This window comes from Pimephales promelas, chromosome 1, assembly GCF_988280905.1.
Source record: "Pimephales promelas chromosome 1, fPimPro1.hap1.1, whole genome shotgun sequence".
NCBI classification, from domain to species: domain Eukaryota; kingdom Metazoa; phylum Chordata; class Actinopteri; order Cypriniformes; family Leuciscidae; genus Pimephales; species Pimephales promelas.
The window spans coordinates 53030568-53053474 of NC_142769.1; the positions used below are offsets into that span (position 1 = coordinate 53030568).

General features: G+C 43.8%; 2 protein-coding genes across 9 annotated transcripts in view; both read left to right on the forward strand.

The window, feature by feature from the left end:
• Positions 1-78: 78 nt before the first annotated feature.
• On the forward strand, positions 79-8581 carry epdl1 (ependymin-like 1). The gene is made up of 6 exons (XM_039668914.2): positions 79-420; positions 1068-1102; positions 1694-1828; positions 3802-3988; positions 6854-6941; positions 8315-8581. The coding sequence occupies exons 1-6, from the start codon at positions 345-347 to the stop codon at positions 8442-8444; spliced, it is 651 nt and encodes a 216-aa protein (XP_039524848.2). The 5' UTR covers positions 79-344; the 3' UTR covers positions 8445-8581.
• A 671-nt stretch (positions 8582-9252) lies between these two features.
• Positions 9253-22907, forward strand: part of dctn1a (dynactin subunit 1a) — a 30115-nt gene continuing 16460 nt past the window's right edge. The window contains exons 1-9 of one of the 8 annotated variants that reach the window (XM_089131799.1): positions 9253-9347; positions 12225-12476; positions 15554-15635; positions 15731-15762; positions 16219-16236; positions 17365-17388; positions 18478-18531; positions 21798-21950; positions 22496-22693. In XM_089131799.1, coding sequence (XP_088987925.1) covers positions 12249-12476; positions 15554-15635; positions 15731-15762; positions 16219-16236; positions 17365-17388; positions 18478-18531; positions 21798-21950; positions 22496-22693 — 789 coding nt within the window. In that variant the 5' untranslated portion in view covers positions 9253-9347; positions 12225-12248. Of the gene's footprint in view, positions 9456-9505; positions 9527-12224; positions 12477-15553; positions 15636-15730; positions 15763-16218; positions 16237-17364; positions 17389-18477; positions 18532-21797; positions 21951-22495; positions 22694-22907 lie in introns of those variants that run through there. The other 7 variants (XM_089131798.1, XM_089131795.1, XM_039668904.2 and 4 more) reach the window with 7 other exon arrangements.

Sequence of the window (22907 nt, forward strand, 5' to 3'; positions counted from 1 at the left end):
GTTCAGGATCAGGAGTGTGTTTGTTCTGAAAAAAGTTTAAACCGACTGGATATCCGGACTGAACTTCGGCTGTGAATGAGGAAGTTCGGGAGTGTGTGTTAATGCCGAGAGGCTCGCACTGAAGGTCACACACACACTGAAGCTTCTGGTTCGTCTATTACAGTCTGTGGTTAATAATGAGGAAGTTCTGTGTTTACAACCGGTTTATACTGTCACCCGGCGACTGGATTACGGACTGAACTGCGGCTGTAAATGAGGAAGATCGGGAGTGTGTTATTTATACCGAGAGACTCGCACTGAAGGTCACACACACACACTGAAGCTTCTGGTTCGTCTCGGACATCATGAGGTCTCTTCTTCTCCTGTCTCTGGTTCTGATCTGGACCGGAAGCTGTTCCGCGCAGAAACCGAAGCAATGCCGTAAGTGTGTTACTGTAGTAATAATAATTATAATAATCTGCATAATCATAATAACATGCAACTGCGTCATTCTTATATTCATGACCTATCTTATTTACGTCGATCACAGGTGCCCTGAAGAGTATACCATCGTACATTTCTTAACATTAGTAGAAATAACACTTATTTATTTTTTAAATATTTAATTCCAATGGAATATTATTATAAACTGTTAACCTTATTTTAAAAAAAAATGTTTATATAGATTTATTTAGTTTGAGTTATTAAATGAAAGTGACAAACATTGCTGAAAATGTTTTAATAATATTATTTTTTATAATTTATTATATTGCAGTTAATGTTTATTTGAATAATGTTTTGCGCTGTACAGTTTTAGTGTTAGTTAATATTAACCCTGTCATGGAAATGTTGATTTTTAAAATTAATATAATCAAGAGATTAAATTATTTGTCAATTTATTTGTCAATCAATTTTATTTATCATATTTATTTGTTTGAATTTAATTTAATTTAGGTAATTTCACATGGTAATTTAGGTCATGCGGTTTGATTATATAGTTTATGAATCATAATTAATAACTGAGTGTCTGTAATGTGATGAAGGATATGTTCACATGAGTTATTAATGCTGTAACGCTGCTTCCACAGACACTCCGCCGCTGCTGTCCGGCAGTATGAGTGTGGTGAGTTATTACCGTCACTGATTATGATTATGATTATGATTATGAGGATTCTAACAGACTCAATCAACTCTCAGAAGAAATGAAACTATTCAGATACAGAAGCTTGTGTTGCTTCCATCATGGAATCCCTTTATGGATTCAATTTTAACTAATTAATTTGGTTTTAATTCTTGTTTTAATTTTAATTTAGCTTTATGAATTAAACAACATACTTGAAAAAAAAAACATGCTAACATGAAATGATTACACAATCATGCAAGACATGTTACCATATTTCCATAAAAATATATATTCAAAACAATCAAACAATCCTGAAAAAATAAAATACATCAGTTTCCACTGAAATATGAACCGTTTTCAACACTGATAACAATCATAAATGTTTCCTGATCATCAGATCCTCATATTAGAGTGATTTGTGAAGGATCATGTGACACTGAAGGCTGGAGTAATTCAGCTTTGATAACAGGAATAAATGACACTTTACTGTATATTCACATAGAGAACAGATGATTTACACTGGAGTAATAATACACTGTTTTACTGTAATTCTGATCTGATAAATGCTCTCTCTCTCTCTCTCTCCCTCAGAGCGCTCGGGAAGGCCAGGATTGGGCGTTTGCTAAGTACCGCTACGATGCTTTTAGACAGCGCATCCGCGTGTGGGAGTTTGGAAACGTTGAGAAAAAGTCGTTCCATCTGAACATGTTGTTCCTGTTTCGAGAGGTGAAGCGCTGAGGAAGTCGAGAGCCACACACGCAGAACATTACAGTCACGTATTTTAACTTCCACAGTGTCAAATCTATAGAGAATATACAGTATATCGCTTTGGGCCTTTAAGCACATTCGTGATATGTTTTATTTTGCAAGTTTGTTGCTGTTGCGTAGCTATTAGGGTTGGGTATCGAGAATCGAGTATCGATTGGAACCCGGAATCGTTCAAAAGTTCAAATTTCGATTCCTAGTTTCGATATTCACAGTCCGCCGAGCGGAAGAAGAAACCGCTGAACAACACCAACGAAGAAGCGTCTACCGGAAGTGTCGGCATAACCGCGCGAGTCGAACATGAGTAGCTTACGTCGGCGGTCCAAATTGTGGCTTCACTTTTCTAAAAATAACGAAATCTCGAAAAATGCAAAATTTGTGACAGAAGGAGTATTTCCTTCAGAAAGGCCGTTGGTTAGCAAGGTTAGCTAAACTTTTTTGACCCTGCCTCTTAAAAGAATCGGAATCGAGAATCGTCAGGAACCGGAATCGAAACAAGGAATCGGAATCAGAATCGTTCAAATTCAAACGATACCCAACCCTAGTAGCTATTGCCAGTTTTCTGTTTTTTTCTCTGTTATAGCGCCACCAAGTGGCCAGTCGCCGCGTCCTTCGTCAGGCGACCACCGAGCGAGCCCGTACACACGTGCACCAGTTTAGGAGAAATCATCTCGATCCGTTCAGGAGTTACAGCCGGTTGAGGAGGAGTGGCCACGCCCTTTTCTAACTCTCTACGTCCGCCATAAACATAAATGCAAATTTGGCCTTTTTTGTTGTTGATAATTATTGATAGAAATTCTCTGCACTGGTTTGGTTGCAATCGGTTCAAAACCCGACAAGAGTTTCGCAAAAGTATGATTTTCATCAAATGAACGGGTCAGCGGTGTTTCCCGCTAGCGCCCCCGTCAGGCCGGGAGAATACCGCCAGCCTCGAACTCTCCCCAGAAAATTATTATAATCGTAATATTGAAGTTAAGTAAGAAAAAGTTAGGTAAAAATTCAATTTAAATAAGAAATAAAAACTAATAGAATAACATAAAAATAAAATGATAAATAATAATAATGATTAAAATTGAGTCTCTACAAATGACCAGCTTTAGGGGAATTGCTGATCCTGGAAAATCCCACAAATGCCCTAAGATTAAAGTACGACTTCTCCGTCAATATTTTACTGGATGGAAAGTCAAAGTGTGTGAATAAATGGACAGATCTGATCTGATGAACTTTACATAGAGAATGAACTGATGACACACTGTGTGGAGAGGTGAACTGAAGACCGGCGTGTCATTCGCATCAGTTCATTCTCTCAACTATAAAACAAGTCCAATTCATCTGGAAACACAGATCCGGGTTCATTTGAGCCGACGCGTCACACACACACACACACACACGCGACAGGAGAATGTGTCAGTATCTGTGAGTTTCATCCGTGCGAACATTAGAGATGTTTAACGACACCAATGGTCACAAGAACAGATTAAATAAATAAAAGAATGATTAAAATGATCTAATACGCACATTTACATTAAATATGTCAGAGTTAAGCTCGTAAATGACATGAAATCATTACCGAGAAGTTGCAACATGTTTTCTATTGTAATAAACAGTAATATTAGTAGTGTTGAACACTGCTGTGTGTTGATGTTCGCTCAGTGATATGCAAATGATATGCAGATAGTAAACAAAGCGTTGTCAGCTCATCTATGGTTATTTCGGGGTGTGAACACACTCTTCCTCTAACTGGGATTATAAAGGCGCACACACACTTTTATACGTCTGAATATTATTTGCCGTACGCCGTGTTTGGGTTTCAGCGCACACACACGTTTTGTAAATGAGACCCTGTGAAATCCACATGAGCCGGATCTGGGAAAGCATCTCTGTTTAACAGTCTGATGGTGTGTGTGTGTGTGTGTGTGTGTGTGTGTGGTCAGGGTGTGGTGTACTCCATAGACTACAAGAACAGGACCTGTCAGAAGAATCCTCTCCACGCCGCCTTCCACCCGTCCCACATCCCTCGAAACGCCTCTCTGCTGTCCCAGGTGGTTCTGGGAGGCTCGTCGGCGCCGGGAGAGGGGCTGCTGGTCAACACCTGGACCGGAGATGTGCCGCAGACCGGAGGTGACTCCATCTCTGCAAGCTCAGGCTCACTTCAGTCCCGTTCACACGTGACCCCGGACCACAAAACCAGCCACACGGGTCAAACTGGGGTTTAGACATCACATGACCGCTGAATAAAGTTGAACCTAAAGTGCACTCAGTAGACTTTAGCAGACTTTAAGTATAAGCAGGGTATTTATATTAAGTACTTAAATATGTGACCCTGGACCACAAAAGCAGTCACACGGGTAGATTTGAGTTCATGCATAATCTGAAATCTGAATAAATACGCTTTTCATTGATGTTTGTTAGGATAGGACGATATCAGAACATTAATGCCAGTAAAGAAGCTTTATTTGTGAGAGTGAAACACAGAAGTCCCTTACATAAAAGTGATTAAAAATAATAATCAAGTTAAATGAGACATAAAAACTTAGGTATGAAAACTTAAAATGTATGTAAAAAAAGAAAATGATAATAATAATAAAAAAATAAGGAATATTTTTTTAAATGTATTTAAAAAATACAAAATAATAAATGTAAAATAAGGAATAAAAAATGATTTAAAAAATAAAGTCAAAGGAGAAATAAAAAGTTAGGAATACGAAAATAAAATGTGTTAACTTCATTTCAGGTCCAATAAATAATATTAACCGATTGAATTATGGATTAGTTTACGGAGGCGTATTGCATTCACTTGAAGAAAAAAAATCTACTCTGTTTTTCTGAATTAACGAGTTAATTTTTCATGAGAAAAAAAAAATTTTGCTCTGTTTTTCTGAATTAATGAGTTAATTTTTCATGAGAAAAAAAAATTTGCTCTGTTTTTCTGAATTAACGAGTTAATTTTTCATGAGAAATTTTTTTTTGCTCTGTTTTTCTGAATTAACGAGTTAATTTTTCATGGGAAAAAAAGTTTTTGCTCTGTTTTTCTGAATTAACGAGTTAATTTTTCATGAGAAAATTTTTTTTTGCTCTGTTTTTCTGAATTAATGAGTTAATTTTTCATGAGAAAAAAAGTTTTTGCTCTGTTTTTCTGAATTAATGAGTTCATTTTTCTTGAGAAAAAAGGTTTTTGCTCTGTTTTTCTGAATTAATGAGTTAATTTTTCATGAGAAAAAAGTTTTTGCTCTGTTTTTCTGAATTAATGAGTTAATTTTTCATGAGAAAAAAGTTTTTGCTCTGTTTTTCTGAATTAATGAGTTAATTTTTCATGAGAAAAAAAGTTTTTGCTCTGTTTTTCTGAATTAATGAGTTAATTTTTTATGAGAAAAAAGTTTTTGCTCTGTTTTTCTGAATTAACGAGTTAATTTTTCACGAGAAAAAAGTTTTTGCTCTGTTTTTCTGAATTAATGAGTTAATTTTTTATGAGAAAAAAAGTTTTTGCTCTGTTTTTCTGAATTAACGAGTTAATTTTTCATGAGAAAAAAAGTTTTTGCTCTGTTTTTCTGAATTAATGAGTTAATTTTTCATGAGAAATTTTTTTTTGCTCTGTTTTTCTGAATTAACGAGTTAATTTTTCATGAGAAAAAAGTTTTTGCTCTGTTTTTCTGAATTAATGAGTTAATTTTTCATGAGAAAAAAAAATTTGCTCTGTTTTTCTGAATTAACGAGTTAATTTTTCATGAGAAATTTTTTTTTGCTCTGTTTTTCTGAATTAACGAGTTAATTTTTCATGGGAAAAAAAGTTTTTGCTCTGTTTTTCTGAATTAACGAGTTAATTTTTCATGAGAAAATTTTTTTTTGCTCTGTTTTTCTGAATTAATGAGTTAATTTTTCATGAGAAAAAAAGTTTTTGCTCTGTTTTTCTGAATTAATGAGTTCATTTTTCTTGAGAAAAAAGGTTTTTGCTCTGTTTTTCTGAATTAATGAGTTAATTTTTCATGAGAAAAAAGTTTTTGCTCTGTTTTTCTGAATTAATGAGTTAATTTTTCATGAGAAAAAAGTTTTTGCTCTGTTTTTCTGAATTAATGAGTTAATTTTTCATGAGAAAAAAAGTTTTTGCTCTGTTTTTCTGAATTAATGAGTTAATTTTTTATGAGAAAAAAGTTTTTGCTCTGTTTTTCTGAATTAACGAGTTAATTTTTCACGAGAAAAAAGTTTTTGCTCTGTTTTTCTGAATTAATGAGTTAATTTTTTATGAGAAAAAAAGTTTTTGCTCTGTTTTTCTGAATTAACGAGTTAATTTTTCATGAGAAAAAAAGTTTTTGCTCTGTTTTTCTGAATTAATGAGTTAATTTTTCATGAGAAATTTTTTTTTGCTCTGTTTTTCTGAATTAACGAGTTAATTTTTCATGAGAAAAAAGTTTTTGCTCTGTTTTTCTGAATTAATGAGTTAATTTTTCATGAGAAAAAAGTTTTTGCTCTGTTTTTCTGAATTAATGAGTTAATTTTTCATGAGAAAAAAAAAATTTTGCTCTGTTTTTCTGAATTAATGAGTTAATTTTTCATGAGAAAATGTATTTTTGCTGTTTTTCTGAATTAATGAGTTAATTCAGAAAAACAGAGCAAAAATTTTTTTTCTCATGAAAAATTAACTCGTTAATTCAGAAAAACAGAGTAGATTTTTTTTCTTCAAGTGAATGCAATACGCCTCCGTATTAGTTAATGTTGAAATTGAGATTAATTAACTGAGATTAATAGTATACACAGTATTTTTCATTATTAAAGAAATGTATTGTTAGGTGAAGTGAAACAACATGCAGAGGTGAACCTTTCCCTGACCAGTCGAATCAAGTGTCCTCCTGCATGCGTCCTCAGCTGATGTGTGACCATAGACTGTAAAAAACTGTATATCGAACATGTGTACAGAGTTTCACAGGGATATGCTCCAGTGTTGGTCAGAGCTTCTCATGTCACAGCTAGTAAAGTGAGTGTGATCTGCAGGTAAATACCTGGCCACGGTGACGGAGTTCGGCTGTATCCCGGTGTCCACGCTTTACCACACGCCCAAGTCCGGCTGGGTCGTCACCACGTGAGTCACGCTTCAGATGATACACACACTACAAATCAACCGGTGTTTCGGTGCAGCGTCCCACAGTTTCTGAGTTTTCTGAGATGAATCTCCTACAGGAGTGTACATAGCCGAGTCTGCATGTAAAGTTACACAGGACAGCTATACGGCACAACTGTGTTATCAGAGTTTAAGAGTTCTTAATTTCTTTTTATTAACCACTTGTAAAGTTATGTTCACTGTTCTTTTTAACAAACATAGGATTTTTAATTAAATCTATATTTATCGAATAATCGAATTTAGAATCGAGAATCGAAAGGGAACATCTGAATCAAAACCCAGCCCTAGTTACATTTAAAAAACATATAAACAAAACACGCAACGGGTTAAAAACATTTACACACCATTACTTAAAGGATTAGTTCACTTTTGAAAAAACGTTTGCTGATAATTTCCTCACCCCCATGTCATCCAAGATGTCCATGTCTTTCTTTCTCCAGTCGAAAAGAAATTAAGGTTTTTGATGAAAACATTCCAGGATTTTTCTCCATATAATGGACTTCAATGGGAACCAAACGGTTCAAGGTCCAAATGAGAGTTTCAGTGCAAACTGTTCAAATGTCTTTAAACGACACCAGACGATGAATAAGGGTCTTATCATGCGAAACGATCGCTTATTTCAAAACTTATTCCAAAAATGTAACTTTTCTAAGGACAAATGCTAGCCTTGCTCTATTCTGTGAGGCGCGTTTGCAACGTCACGTAATACGTAATTACGTTCAAAAGGTCACGGGCGACGTAGCCGGAAGTACAGAGTCAGTGTTTACAAGTTGAACGCATTGGTTGAACGTGCAAACTAACTCAAACGCCGTTTACAAAAAAGGAATTAAAAGGTAAAACAACGATGTCGGACGATTTTGATTCTGTACTTCCGGCTACGTCGCCCGTGACCTTTTGAACGTAATTACGTATTACGTGACGTCACAAACGCGCCTCACAATATATTACAAGGCTAGCATTTGTCCTTAGAAAAGTTACATTTTTGTAATAAGCTTTGAAATAAGCGATCGTTTCGCATGATAAGACCCTTATTCATCGTCTGGTGTCGTTTAAAGACATTTGAAGTCGTTTGGACCTCGGTTGGACCTGGTTCCCATTGAAGTCCATTATAAGGAGAAAAATCCTGGAATGTTTTCATCAAAAACCTTAATTTCTTTTCGACTGAGGAAAGAAAGACATGGACATCTTGGATGACATGGGGGTGAGTAAATTATCAGCAAAAGTTTTTTTTTTAAAAGTGAACTAATCCTTTAAGAAAATGTTAAATTGACCACAAGATCTCGTGATCAAGTGCGAAGCTGGCGTAATAACAGTGCTAAACGTGTGTGTTCCAGCTACTTCAACACCGTGACGGGGATAGAGGACCCGGAGCAGTTCATCCCTCCTGCGTTCTGCGACGACACCGAGACCGAGGAGGAGGAGCTCGACTTCTTCAGCGGATTCGCACAACTTGATCTCTCCTGAAGGGTCTTCGTCGCTCTTACTGTCAACGCCTTGTGTGCTCGTGTCTTTTTAAATGCTGATTCATCTATGATACATGACATGTCAAACAAAAGCACTTTAATCATTTACAAAAAGGGAAATAAAGGTTTTAACTTTCAGTATTTTCTTGCTTTGTCTCTCTTTACAGCAGTGTATACAGCAGGTCAAGTCCCTGTGGTGATCTGCAGCTTTTACTGTTGTTTATGTCTATGTGGTGTTTTTAAAATCATAGAGTTCTCCTTTAAGGCACAATTTGCATCTACGCGCGCGCTTTCTCTCTTCAAACTTCAACCGATCACGATCCAAGGGGTGGAGATGGGTAGGATTAGGGTTGGGTTTAGGGATCAGGGGGCGGAGTTGGTTAGGTTTAGGTGTATGTAAGGTGGGAGGAGTTGGATCTGGATCCGACTCCTCCCCATGGATTTCATGTTCCGCGATCTCGTTTGTTGCGGGAAACGAACGATCACGTGACTGGAGACTCTCGAGCAGCGCCCTCAAGTCCCCTCTAGTCAATTATTTTATCCCTTAAAACTCATATTTGATCACCAAAATGACATAATAAGCGTTTTTCCCTTAAAATAGCGTTATATTACTCGACACCCTGTATAAACATGCAAATTAGCCCCGCCTTTAAGTTAGTTAACATAACGAATCATACATGCTTTGAAAAAGTTATGTCGAGGGACTCACAATTTATATACTGTGACCTTATTTAAAATACTATCCGTGTGTTCTTTTAATAAATGATTTCATATTTTAAGTTAAGATTCGCTACGCAGAGCCATGGCAGTGTGATCAGACCAATCAGCTTAGTTGGTGAGCACCACGTGATGCAATCAGGAAGTGGCCGCGTCATCCGCTGTGACTGTTCCCATCTAGTGTCCGGTGAGCTGCTGTCATTGCCAAAGACCGCTTATAACATCCAAACATTAAAAAAAAATCGTGAATTCTTTCGTTTTGAGAAGCTGTCAATCAGAGAGCTCTCGTCTTCAGGTAAGCTCGCGGTTTTACCGCTCGTTCCCCTGACAACAGAGGAAACACTCACTCGAGACCGAGCCTGCCTGGTAATCGACACAAGTGTGCAGAAATACATCAATACATGAACACATTCGCACACAAACTAAGACCTAAACGCGTGTACCGCGTTTCCACTGAACATTGTCGGCTCTTTTCGGCGTCTGAGCGACAAACCGTGGTGTTTCCTTCAAACCGGACCGGTTAGCATCACAGCTAATGCTAAACAACAGTCGGGTGTTGCTGACTGACGTGTTAATCTGCGAACACATCTAGGCTAGCTCGAATGAATATTTTTAATAACTGGCCTACATAACCAGAAGTGTAACGATTTCCTCATGTCACGGTTCGATACATATCACGACACGATTATTGCGATAGTAAAAGATTAACAAAAAAAGGTAACGTTAGAGTTGATTAAAATGCATAATTTGTTTTTACATTGTGTGTGTAAATGAGTAGACTTGCACTTGGTGCTGAAACCCAAAGCACAGGACAATAGAGACACCAGAGTAACAATATCCATGATTCTGAAGATTAAAATACCGGTTTTAGTAGATTCATATGGTTATCTCTGTCACTGATTAGAAATATTTAAAATAAAATGCCACGACTTTTCACTGCTAACATCAGACATCTGGCATCAGGACAACAAATATTCCCCTCATTGCATAATTATACACTATGCAAAATTGTAGTAGTTTAATGTAGTACTCTGAAAACAGATTCACAATAGCGATTACATTTTTGTATTGCGATATATTGTCCCTAGATGTGATGCATTATAATTGTTTTAGCATTCTTTGATGAATAGAAAGTTTAAAAGAACAGTATTTATTCGAAATATAATCTTTTGTAACAATATAAATCACTTTTCCTAATATAACTCATCCTTGCTAAATAGTATTACTGAATTACTGACCCCAAACTTGTGAATGGTTGTGTATATTGTTACAAAAGATTTTTATTTTAAATAAAGAATCCTGAAAAATGAAACACTGATAATAATTATAAATGTTTCTTGAGCATCAGATCCTCATATTAGAGTGATTTCTGAAGGATCATGTGACACTGAAGACTGGAGTAATGATGATAAATTCAAGCTTTGATCAAAGGAATAAATTACACTTTACTGTATATTCACATAGAAATCAGCTGATTTACATAAGAATAATATTTCACTGTTTTACTGTATTTCTGATCTGATAAACGCAGCAGAAGAGACTCTTTCAGACACTACTAATGTGGTTGAGCTTGATAATTCCCACCCTCTTGCCCGCCGGGTTAGTCTGGTCATGTGACCGTACACTCAGTGGTCGACACTCAGTGCTCAGCTCAGCTTTCGCTCGGGATCCCAGAGTAGATCACATTAAGCATGTCGGCAGCCAGGAGGAACTCGTGCACTCCCCGCGTGAGTAACTCAGGGACGCATTCGTCTCCGACTCGTCAATCATGCACAGAACAGCGCAGATTTCACCTTTAACTCTATTCTTTATCATGTTCATGTTATTATCTGGTTCTGTGATCTTTGCTTCTGTTTAATACTTGTGTCTATATATATATAGTAATTTTAAATGGATAGATAGTAGGTATATGAATGGAGCTCACCGATGCAGATGTGGATTGTTGAGTTTGAGTGGCTGATCTCAGTAAATGTTGGTGATCAGTCGTTGAATCCTCCCTGGCCACTTGAGAAATGTGCGGGGCGTGTGCTTGCAAAAGATTCAGCGAGAGTGAGGGCGTGGCCTTGATTTCGAGGCTTTGCTTCCTGCTCATGACTGCGCATGTCTGGTCCCGAAAATGCAAAGTGGGGACGCATATCGGCACATTGGCGGCTTCAGTTCTCTCCGATGGAAAAGAGCGGAGGAGCGGCGTCCATCTTTTTTACAGATGTGGTGTGTGAGGCATCATGTGGCGCGGAGCCGCAGGACTCAGTGCTGTAGCGAGTGTTGCTCGTGGTCTGCTAAACAGAGGTCCGCTTGTCTCCTGAAGCACATGATGTCCGTACATCTTCGTCTGCAACACCAGCCGCAACACCAGGCCTTCCATAGGGAAGAAGAGTCATATCATAACTGGAAATGACCAGCAGTCTTATGTTAGGATCATTCAGATACTATTATAGGTTGTTTTATTTTTTTAAATGTATGTAGATTTTGTTAATTTTTTTGGCATTATAGTGCATCAAGCTAAAGTAGCTAAAATAATTATTTTATTTCAGTTTATGTTTATCCTTTTTTAATTTTAACTTAAATATTTATTAACTTACTTTTTATGTATATATTTACTCACCCCCCCCCCCCCCACTGTCGATTTGATTGAAAAAAATATATAATCAGTTTGGTTTGAGAGCAGACGCTAGTAAACTGAACGGCGTCTGCTGAATAAACCACGAGCTGAACAAGAGTCGCGCTCAGATCAGCAGCAGGAGTCAGGTCTCGCTCGTCATGAGAGTGAATGGCGGACAAGAAGATGGTGGCGGAATATCATGTTAGTTTTGCTAATTAGCGGCAATTCGAGCATAACAACAAAACAGTGCTGAAGTTTGAAGGCCCTTGCGGATGCACACGTTTTACATTTGCCTTTAAATTAGCGATTTAAAATTATAAAAAATTGAGTACCGATGTTGTCAAACGTCGATTATCCGCCGGGAAAATATCCTCACCGTCACATCCCTATCCCACACATACACACACACGCACTCTCAGAGTAATGTTTGATGCCTAGTATAATGTGTGTGTGTGTGTGCAGCTGGCCAGTGCTGTGATCAGCAGGATGAGTGCAGACGGAGGCGGGCGGCCGGTGAAGGTGGGCTCTCAGGTGGAGGTCATTGGGAAAGGTCAGCGCGGGAGCGTGGCGTATATCGGCGCCACCCTGTTCGCCTCGGGGAAGTGGGTCGGAGTGATCCTAGACGAGCCCAAGGGGAAGAACGACGGCACGGTGCAGGGAAAGCGCTACTTCACCTGCGAGGAGAACCACGGCATATTCGTCAGACAGTCTCAGGTGAGAGTCACAGATGTGGGAGTTATGTTGTTACTACAGTTGGGGATTGTAATGATTCCGAATCTGCTGATTGATTCTGATTCTTATCGATTCCTAATTTCGATTCCGATAAGGTAAAACAACAAACTTAGATATCATTCACTTTAAGTCTTATTGCTAAACATGTAATTGCAGCTGAATATCATGAAAAAAAATCAACAGGCTAAAGAACACTTACATGAACGTTTGCCTGTAGTTTAAAATCAACTAGCCAAACTAATATAAATATCAAGCTTTATTAAAGACAATAAACACTCAGTAATTAAAAAAATTAAATCGACTCCCGACCTCAAGTGTCGGACTCCCGACCTCATGTGTCGGACTCCCGACCTCAAGGTGTCCGACTCCCGAACTCGAAGTGTCCGACTCCCGACCTCAAGTGTCGGACTCCCGACCTCAAGTGTCGGACTCCCGACCTCAAGTGTCGGACTCCCGACCTCAAGTGTCGGACTCCCGACCTCAAGTGTCCGACTCCCGACCTCGAAGTGTCCGACTCCCGACCTCAAGTGTCGAACTCCCGACCTCATGTGTCGAACTCCCGACCTCAAGGTGTCCGACTCCCGAACTCGAAGTGTCCGACTCCCGACCTCGAAGTGTCCGACTCCCGACCTCAAGTGTCGAACTCCCGACCTCATGTGTCCGACTCCCGACCTCAAGGTGTCCGACTCCCGAACTCGAAGTGTCCGACTCCCGACCTCAAGTGTCGGACTCCCGACCTCGAAGTGTCCGACTCCCGACCTCGAAGTGTCCGACTCCCGACCTCAAGTGTCGAACTCCCGACCTCATGTGTCGGACTCCCGACCTCAAGTGTCCGACTACCGAACTCGAAGTGTCCGAACTCGAAGTGTCGGACTCCCGACCTCAAGTGTCGGACTCCCGACCTCAAGGTGTCCGACTCCCGAACTCGAAGTGTCCGAACTCGAAGTGTCGGACTCCCGACCTCAAGTGTCGGACTCCCGACCTCAAGGTGTCCGACTCCCGAACTCGAAGTGTCCGACTCCCGACCTCAAGTGTCGGACTCCCGACCTCAAGTGTCGGACTCCCGACCTCAAGTGTCGGACTCCCGACCTCAAGGTGTCCGACTCCCGAACTCGAAGTGTCGGACTCCCGACCTCAAGTGTCGGACTCCCGACCTCAAGGTGTCCGACTCCCGAACTCGAAGTGTCCGACTCCCGACCTCGAAGTGTCCGACTCCCGACCTCGAAGTGTCCGACTCCCGACCTCAAGTGTCCGACTCCCGACCTCGAAGTGTCCGACTCCCGACCTCAAGTGTCCGACTCCCGACCTCAAGTGTCCGACTCCCGACCTCAAGTGTCCGACTCCCGACCTCAAGTGTCCGACTCCCGAACTCGAAGTGTCCGACTCCCGACCTCAAGTGTCCGACTCCCGACCTCAAGTGTCCGACTCCCGACCTCAAGTGTCCGACTCCCGAACTCGAAGTGTCCGACTCCCGACCTCAAGTGTCCGACTCCCGACCTCAAGTGTCCGACTCCCGACCTCAAGTGTCCGACTCCCGACCTCAAGTGTCCGACTCCCGACCTCAAGTGTCCGACTCCCGACCTCGAAGTGTCCGACTCCCGACCTCAAGTGTCCGACTCCCGACCTCAAGTGTCCGACTCCCGACCTCAAGTGTCCGACTCCCGACCTCAAGTGTCCGACTCCCGACCTCAAGTGTCCGACTCCCGACCTCGAAGTGTCCGACTCCCGACCTCAAGTGTCCGACTCCCGACCTCAAGTGTCCGACTCCCGACCTCAAGTGTCCGACTCCCGACCTCAAGTGTCCGACTCCCGACCTCAAGTGTCCGACTCCCGACCTCAAGTGTCCGACTCCCGACCTCAAGTGTCCGACTCCCGACCTCGAAGTGTCCGACTCCCGACCTCAAGTGTCCGACTCCCGACCTCGAAGTGTCCGACTCCCGACCTCAAGTGTCCGACTCCCGACCTCAAGTGTCCGACTCCCGACCTCAAGTGTCCGACTCCCGACCTCAAGTGTCCGACTCCCGACCTCAAGTGTCCGACTCCCGACCTCAAGTGTCCGACTCCCGAACTCGAAGTGTCCGAACTCGAAGTGTCGAACTCCCGACCTCAAGTGTCGAACTCCCGACCTCAAGTGTCGGACTCCCGACCTCAAGTGTCGGACTCCCGACCTCAAGTGTCGGACTCCCGACCTCAAGGTGTCCGACTCCCGACCTCAAGGTGTCCGACTCCCGAACTCGGAAGTGTCCGACTCCCGACCTCGAATGTGTCCGACTCCCGAACTCGAAGTGTCGGACTCCCGAACTCAAAGTGTCCGACTCCCGACCTCAAGGTGTCCGACTCCCGAACTCGAAGTGTCCGACTCCCGACCTCGAAGTGTCCGACTCCCGACCTCAAGTGTCAGACTTCCGAACTCGAAGTGTCCGACTCCCGACCTCGAAGTGGCCGACTCCCGAACTCGAAGTGTCGGACTCCCGAACTCAAAGTGTCCGACTCCCGAACTCGAAGTGTCCGACTCCCGAACTCGAAGTGTCCGACTCCCGAACTCGAAGTGTCCGACTCCCGAACTCGAAGTGTCCGACTCCCGAACTCGAAGTGTCAGACTCCCGAACTCGAAGTGTCAGACTCCCGAACTCGAAGTGTCAGACTCCCGAACTCGAAGTGTCGGACTCCCGACCTCAAGTGTCCTCATGGTGGTGATATTATGGGAACTCAGATTAATTAATTAATTTGATCAAAAGTAATTCCATTTAGGAAGATAATTTTCATCTGAGCAGCCTAATTCCAAACTACGCGAGGCAGACGATAACATTATATGATCAAATATAAACAACTTGTTAACACACTCCACAGCGCCACCCAGCCACGCCATTTAATTATAACTGCGAGCTAGTGCTTGGGATTTATCCAAGCATGTACGACCAGCAAAGCAACTTAGTAAAATTCATATAGTATTTTATTTTTAGAAAAATAATTACAGATCGATCATTCGTGCTCACCCCTAATGTAAATGATGGAAGATTTGAACCCCTGCACGACTGTGTCGTCCTCTTCTTCTGCAGATCCAGCTGATAGATGAAGGAGGGAGCTCTGCCACGTCTCCAGACACCCCCGACTCCAGCGGACCCAAGCTACCTAGGAGAGGTGAGCAATGACCTCACATTCTGCTGAAGATGATGATGCGCGTGCTTTAGCCAGAACACATGATGACGCGTGTGCGTTTCTCTGCCCTATTACAGATGTCCAGGAGACTCCCAAAGCCGTTAAGCAGGTATGAATCCCTGTTTTTCATTATTCATTAATATTTTTCAATTGGCTTTACAGTTTTGATTTGATCTTTTTGTCATTTTGTTATTATTATTTTTAGGTTTAGTTTTTTGTTTCAGTTTTAGTTATGTTATTTTAGTGCTTTAACTTAAACTTAAAGAACATGTGAAATGTTGCCTTGGGAACTTTAATCAAAATAAGTTTTTTTTATCTGATAACTAATTTCAGCCTAAATTCCCAGATCAGAAATGTGTTCCTAGTAGTGTGTAATGCTGATTACTGGTGTGAATGTGTGCCAGCTCTCTGGATTCATGGAGATTAGCGGTGAAATGCTTTTTGTTCAGCAGAGTCTGAGTCAGTCTGGAGCATTCATATATAAGACAAGAAAATGAAGGTTTATGTTCATTCGAATGCACTCTTTGTGCGTGTGTGTGTGTGTGTTTGCTAACACGATGAAAAGACTCCAACAGCAAAGAAGGTACATCAATACTTGGGTTCTCAGTCTCAGCATTGCACACAGTGTTTGCCTTCACTCTTTATTCCAGCCGTTCTTCCATTCACTGGTTTTGGTGGTTTTCTGTTCTGTGGAGTAAAACTGCAGCTTCCATACCGCCTGACACACTCATGCACCCAGTGTTTTGCATGATCTCACGCATAATCGTATATCGAGTTTCCCATGTCACCAATCTCACACACACCTGACCTTCAGATGAACTCAACGTGTGGAGAACACACTCAGACTGGTCTGCAGCAACACACACTCATTAATGATTGGCTCCACACTGATAGTGATCATTGCACATTATGGCGAGCAATCTTAGATTAGACCAGTTCTGAAGGGTCCTCATGTTGAGTTCACTCCCGTGATGTTGATGATGTTATTAATAGAGCCAGACCGATATATCGGCCAGCCGATATTAGGCATTTTCCATAATATCGCTATCCGCAGTTATAATGGCAGATAAATTAATATTTAGAAAATAAAATAAAAACGGACGAAACATGCTTCAATCATATCTTCTTGGCCTGTTATATTGAAAATGTATGTTTTACAATTTGCAGTACGATGTTATCTATTGCTAAATTATGGCTCATCATAGACTAGCTAACCACAACGCTAGCTAATGCCACTATCATCAGTGGAAGACTGCTTAATGAGCTTGGAAACCACAATGAACTTTTTCTGCCTAAATAAAGTAATGATTACTGTATTTATAACTAGCATATCTCTAGTTACAGTCCCTGCATTGTAAAATGTAAGTTATACTTGCGAGGAGTGAACATTTAGACATAGAGAAAAAGTATCAAACGTATCTCGTGCAGAAAAGTTAGCTTTTCTTTTACACGTGTGTGAAATCCAACAATATTTAATAAAAAAAAAATATCGGCCGATATATCGGAATATCGGATTTTAAAACCTAAAAATATTTGTATCGGTATCGGCCTTCAAAATCCTTTATCGGTCGGGCTCTAGTTATTAATCTCCTGATGCTCTTCCTCTCTGTCCTGCTCAACTTCTCTTTGCAATCCCTTCAACTTTGCCCTGTTCTTCCCGTCTCTCTGTGTTTGTGTGTGTGTGTGTGTGTGTTCTCTGCTCCTCCCTCAGCCTCCTATACGTCGTAGTAACAAGGTGAGCCTAAACTCTGCTGCAAAGCATTCTGGGAAATGTCTGGTGTGATACAGGGCTTTGTTTGGAATGGAACACTATTTTTACAAAAGGAGATTAATGAAGTAAACACACAACTAAAGTAAATTATTAAAGTACAGGCATACTATTGCTTCAAACGCTTTATCTGCTGCTGTTGAACACTTCTACATCGTTTACTCTCTTAGATCAGTCATATTATCCTCTGACTGTCATGAGCACTAAACTGAGCTGAATACTCAGAAGCTGCTTTATAGTTGAAATTAAATTAGTTTCATAATTGATGAATTTAGCAACATTGCAACTCCCGAATCCAACGTTTTATGGCCACAGTGTAACAAGTTTAAAATGTTCTTGTTTGCCGTAACCCAAAGGACCCTGTCAAATTAGGACCGACCCAATTATTAGTTTTTTTTCCCCTTTTAGTCCGACGACTTGCCGGTTGTAAACTTGCGTTAAACTTTTCTGAACAGGCCTATAGTTTTCACAATGCGCCGAGCCATTTGACTTCACTGATTTCTGTTAATAATAGCATGTAAACCAATGGTGCCAAACTTTGGTCGCCGGTTTTATTGTTCACCGCGGCGCTGGTGAGATTAATTTTAATTTAATTATTTCCCTCTGAAAATACACTTTCGTTGAAATCGAGTGGCTTCTTCTTTTTTATTTGATTCTGCCTATTTTCTTTTTTTTTTCAAATGAATGCAGCTGGAATTATTGGCATAAATATGTTTTTTTTGACTGATTTTAAATTGTTTGTGGTCTATTTAACCTGTATCATAATGAGGTTCGCAATGGTGCGCCCGAAGCGAGCGAGAGTTATTTTTCATGTCTTATCGTGCTTGAATGTTTAAACATTAGTTTTTAAAAAACGCTTTATTGAAAAACTGTTTTGTGAGTTTCCCAGCCCTAATTAACCCTGTTGATCTCTGTGAAGCTGGTTTAAATGATCTGTATCTGTAAATGTGATTATATGATCAGAGGGGTCCCGTTCTCACGGCACCGGGTGTGTTTATCTGAACGGTGTGTGTGTGTGTGTGGTTAATGTGAGCCGTTGTGTATTGTGCGTGACAGTGGATCGCCCCGGGCCGCCTGTCCAGCTCCAGCTCTCTGCCCTCTCTCATTATGGTATGTGCCGGATCACAGCGCATTAGCACTCCGCCACCGGCCCAGTTCACAGCTGCGGTTATCGGGACCAGTCTGAGCCCGGTGCGGTTATCGGGACCAGTCTGAGCCCGGTGCGGTTATCGGGACCAGTCTGAGCCCGGTGCGGTTATCGGGACCGGTCTGAGCCCGGTGCGGTTATCGGGACCAGTCTGAGCCCGGTGCGGTTATCGGGACCAGTCTGAGCCCAGTGCGGTTATCGGGACCAGTCTGAGCCCAGTGCGGTTATCGGGACCAGTCTGAGCCCGGTGCGGTTATCGGGACCGGTTATCGGGACCAGTCTGAGCCCGGTGCGGTTATCGGGACCAGTCTGAGCCCTGTGCGGTTATCAGTGTGGTTATCGGGACCAGTCTGAGCCCGGTGCGGTTATCGGGACCAGTCTGAGCCCGGTGCGGTTATCAGTGCGGTTATCGGGACCAGTCTGAGCCCGGTGCGGTTATCGGGACCAGTCTGAGCCCGGTGCGGTTATCGGGACCAGTCTGAGCCCAGTGCGGTTATCGGGACCAGTCTGAGCCCAGTGCGGTTATCGGGACCAGTCTGAGCCCAGTGCGGTTATCGGGACCAGTCTGAGCCCAGTGCGGTTATCGGGACCAGTCTGAGCCCAGTGCGGTTATCGGGACCAGTCTGAGCCCAGTGCGGTTATCGGGACCAGTCTGAGCCCGGTGCGGTTATCGGGACCGGTTATCGGGACCAGTCTGAGCCCGGTGCGGTTATCGGGACCAGTCTGAGCCCTGTGCGGTTATCAGTGTGGTTATCGGGACCAGTCTGAGCCCGGTGCGGTTATCGGGACCAGTCTGAGCCCGGTGCGGTTATCAGTGCGGTTATCGGGACCAGTCTGAGCCCGGTGCGGTTATCGGGACCAGTCTGAGCCCGGTGCGGTTATCGGGACCAGTCTGAGCCCGGTGCGGTTATCAGTGCGGTTATCGGGACCAGTCTGAGCCCAGTGCGGTTATCGGGACCAGTCTGAGCCCAGTGCGGTTATCGGGACCAGTCTGAGCCCGGTGCGGTTATCGGGACCAGTCTGATCCCGGTGCGGTTATCGGGACCAGTCTGAGCCCGGTGCGGTTATCGGGACCAGTCTGAGCCCGGTGCGGTTATCGGGACCAGTCTGAGCCCGGTGCGGTTATCGGGACCAGTCTGAGCCCGGTGCGGTTATCGGGACCAGTCTGAGCCCGGTGCGGTTATCGGGACCAGTCTGAGCCCGGTGCGGTTATCGGGACCGGTTATCGGGACCAGTCTGAGCCCGGTGCGGTTATCGGGACCAGTCTGAGCCCGGTGCGGTTATCGGGACCAGTCTGAGCCCGGTGCGGTTATCGGGACCAGTCTGAGCCCGGTGCGGTTATCGGGACCAGTCTGAGCCCGGTGCGGTTATCGGGACCAGTCTGAGCCCGGTGCGGTTATCGGGACCAGTCTGAGCCCGGTGCGGTTATCGGGACCAGTCTGAGCCCGGTGCGGTTATCGGGACCAGTCTGAGCCCGGTGCGGTTATCGGGACCGGTCTGAGCCCGGTGCGGTTATCGGGACCGGTTATCGGGACCAGTCTGAGCCCAGTGCGGTTATCGGGACCAGTCTGAGCCCAGTGCGGTTATCGGGACCAGTCTGAGCCCGGTGCGGTTATCGGGACCGGTTATCGGGACCAGTCTGAGCCCGGTGCGGTTATCGGGACCAGTCTGAGCCCTGTGCGGTTATCAGTGTGGTTATCGGGACCAGTCTGAGCCCGGTGCGGTTATCGGGACCAGTCTGAGCCCGGTGCGGTTATCAGTGCGGTTATCGGGACCAGTCTGAGCCCGGTGCGGTTATCGGGACCAGTCTGAGCCCGGTGCGGTTATCGGGACCAGTCTGAGCCCGGTGCGGTTATCAGTGCGGTTATCGGGACCAGTCTGAGCCCAGTGCGGTTATCGGGACCAGTCTGAGCCCAGTGCGGTTATCGGGACCAGTCTGAGCCCGGTGCGGTTATCGGGACCAGTCTGATCCCGGTGCGGTTATCGGGACCAGTCTGAGCCCGGTGCGGTTATCGGGACCAGTCTGAGCCCGGTGCGGTTATCGGGACCAGTCTGAGCCCGGTGCGGTTATCGGGACCAGTCTGAGCCCGGTGCGGTTATCGGGACCAGTCTGAGCCCGGTGCGGTTATCGGGACCAGTCTGAGCCCGGTGCGGTTATCGGGACCGGTTATCGGGACCAGTCTGAGCCCGGTGCGGTTATCGGGACCAGTCTGAGCCCGGTGCGGTTATCGGGACCAGTCTGAGCCCGGTGCGGTTATCGGGACCAGTCTGAGCCCGGTGCGGTTATCGGGACCAGTCTGAGCCCGGTGCGGTTATCGGGACCAGTCTGAGCCCGGTGCGGTTATCGGGACCAGTCTGAGCCCGGTGCGGTTATCGGGACCAGTCTGAGCCCGGTGCGGTTATCGGGACCAGTCTGAGCCCGGTGCGGTTATCGGGACCAGTCTGAGCCCGGTGCGGTTATCGGGACCAGTCTGATCCCGGTGCGGTTATCGGGACCAGTCTGATCCCGGTGCGGTTATCGGGACCAGTCTGAGCCCGGTGCGGTTATCGGGACCAGTCTGAGCCCGGTGCGGTTATCGGGACCAGTCTGAGCCCGGTGCGGTTATCGGGACCAGTCTGAGCCCGGTGCGGTTATCGGGACCAGTCTGAGCCCGGTGCGGGGATTGGGACCAGTCTGAGCCCGGTGCGGTTATCGGGACCAGTCTGAGCCCGGTGCGGTTATCGGGACCAGTCTGAGCCCGGTGCGGTTGTCGGGACCAGTCTGAGCCCGGTGCGGTTATCGGGACCAGTCTGAGCCCAGTGCTTGATCTTGATTAGATGATTGTGGCTTGCTATTGGCTGATTTCCTTTGAGTGAGAGGTTTTAGCTCCGCCCTCATCATCAGAGAAGAGATGCTGCAAGAGGAACTGACTCTCATTCAAGATTATTAACACAATAATAAATCATCTGTAATAAATACTTTAACATTACATAAAAAAACGAGTTCATTGCGTTTATTATACACAATGAGCGCATACATAAAACACCTATTGCACATGTTTATTGAAGGTGTAGTCTATTACATTACAATTCTCAAATCATCTAATTGCATTAAAACCGTTATGACGTGTCCGCTGTGAACTGGGCCAGTGACATCACTGCACTGGGGTCAGGTGAGCACTGAGTGTGGGGTCAGAGGTCACGGGTGTGGTTGCTGAAGATAACTCGGTGTGTGTGTGTTCTTCCTCAGGCCGGTCGTCCCTCTGTTGGAGGTTCATCACTTTCTGAATCTGTGTTAGTGGAGAATGAGTCCTCATCCTCTTCCCAGAAGGCACTGGGAGCACCTGTCGTCCCACAGCCAAGCCCCGTCCCCAGCGGCCCTCCTCCTGCGACCCCTAGCAAGGTGTGCGACCTCTGACTTTTGCATTCTACGTCATTTGGCTTGAATCTACTCATTTTTGTTTACTTTTGGTCCACTCTTGCATCATTTCAGTAATGGGCCTCTGAAAGCCATTGTGTTTGTTGTCTAAATGTCATCATCATTTGTTAACACACAAGTATTCATTACTTTAATGAGCTCATTGTTTCTGCATTAAACTATTACATTGTTTATATTAATACCTTTTTTGCTAACTGTGATTTTGTATATGTACATTTCTGAAATGCATAACGATGGGTTACTTAACGTAATCCCCATTCTTTGGGCGCTTTGGGCCTGAACAACTACGGCTCCTATGCCACCACATCTGGTCAACCTGAGATCATTGAGATCACCTTGGGATGAGGCAGAAATTGTTGTGGTTTGAGATATAATATAAAATAGACCACTCTATTCCCACTGGTTCGATTCCCAGGGAAAGCAAGAATTGATAAGAATGTTAATGTGTGTCTTGAAATGCAATGTAAGTCTCATGAATGTAAATATGAATCGAATCTGTGTGTGTGCAGGAGGAGGAGAGTCTCCGAGCTCAAGTCCGAGATCTGGAGGAGAAGCTGGAGACGCTGCGGATGAAGCGCTCGGAGGATAAAGCCAAGCTGAAGGAGATGGAGAAGTACAAGATCCAGCTGGAGCAGCTGCAGGAGTGGAGGAGCAAGATGCAGGAGCAGCAGAACGAGCTGCAGAGACAGCTGAAGGAGGCCAAGAAGGTGCTCACACTCACTCACATACACAAAATACCTTGATTGCATGGGATTAGCATTACCTGAGGGGATTTTTCCGCTCCTAGTTGCTGAAGGTAAAAGTCGCCGTTATCTTTACTGACATTGTCCGTTTGTCCATTGAGAGTGTGGTGTGAGTGTATCTAGGAGTAAGCGTTCATATCTCCTCTATAAGACTGTGTGTGTGTATCTGAGCGTAACC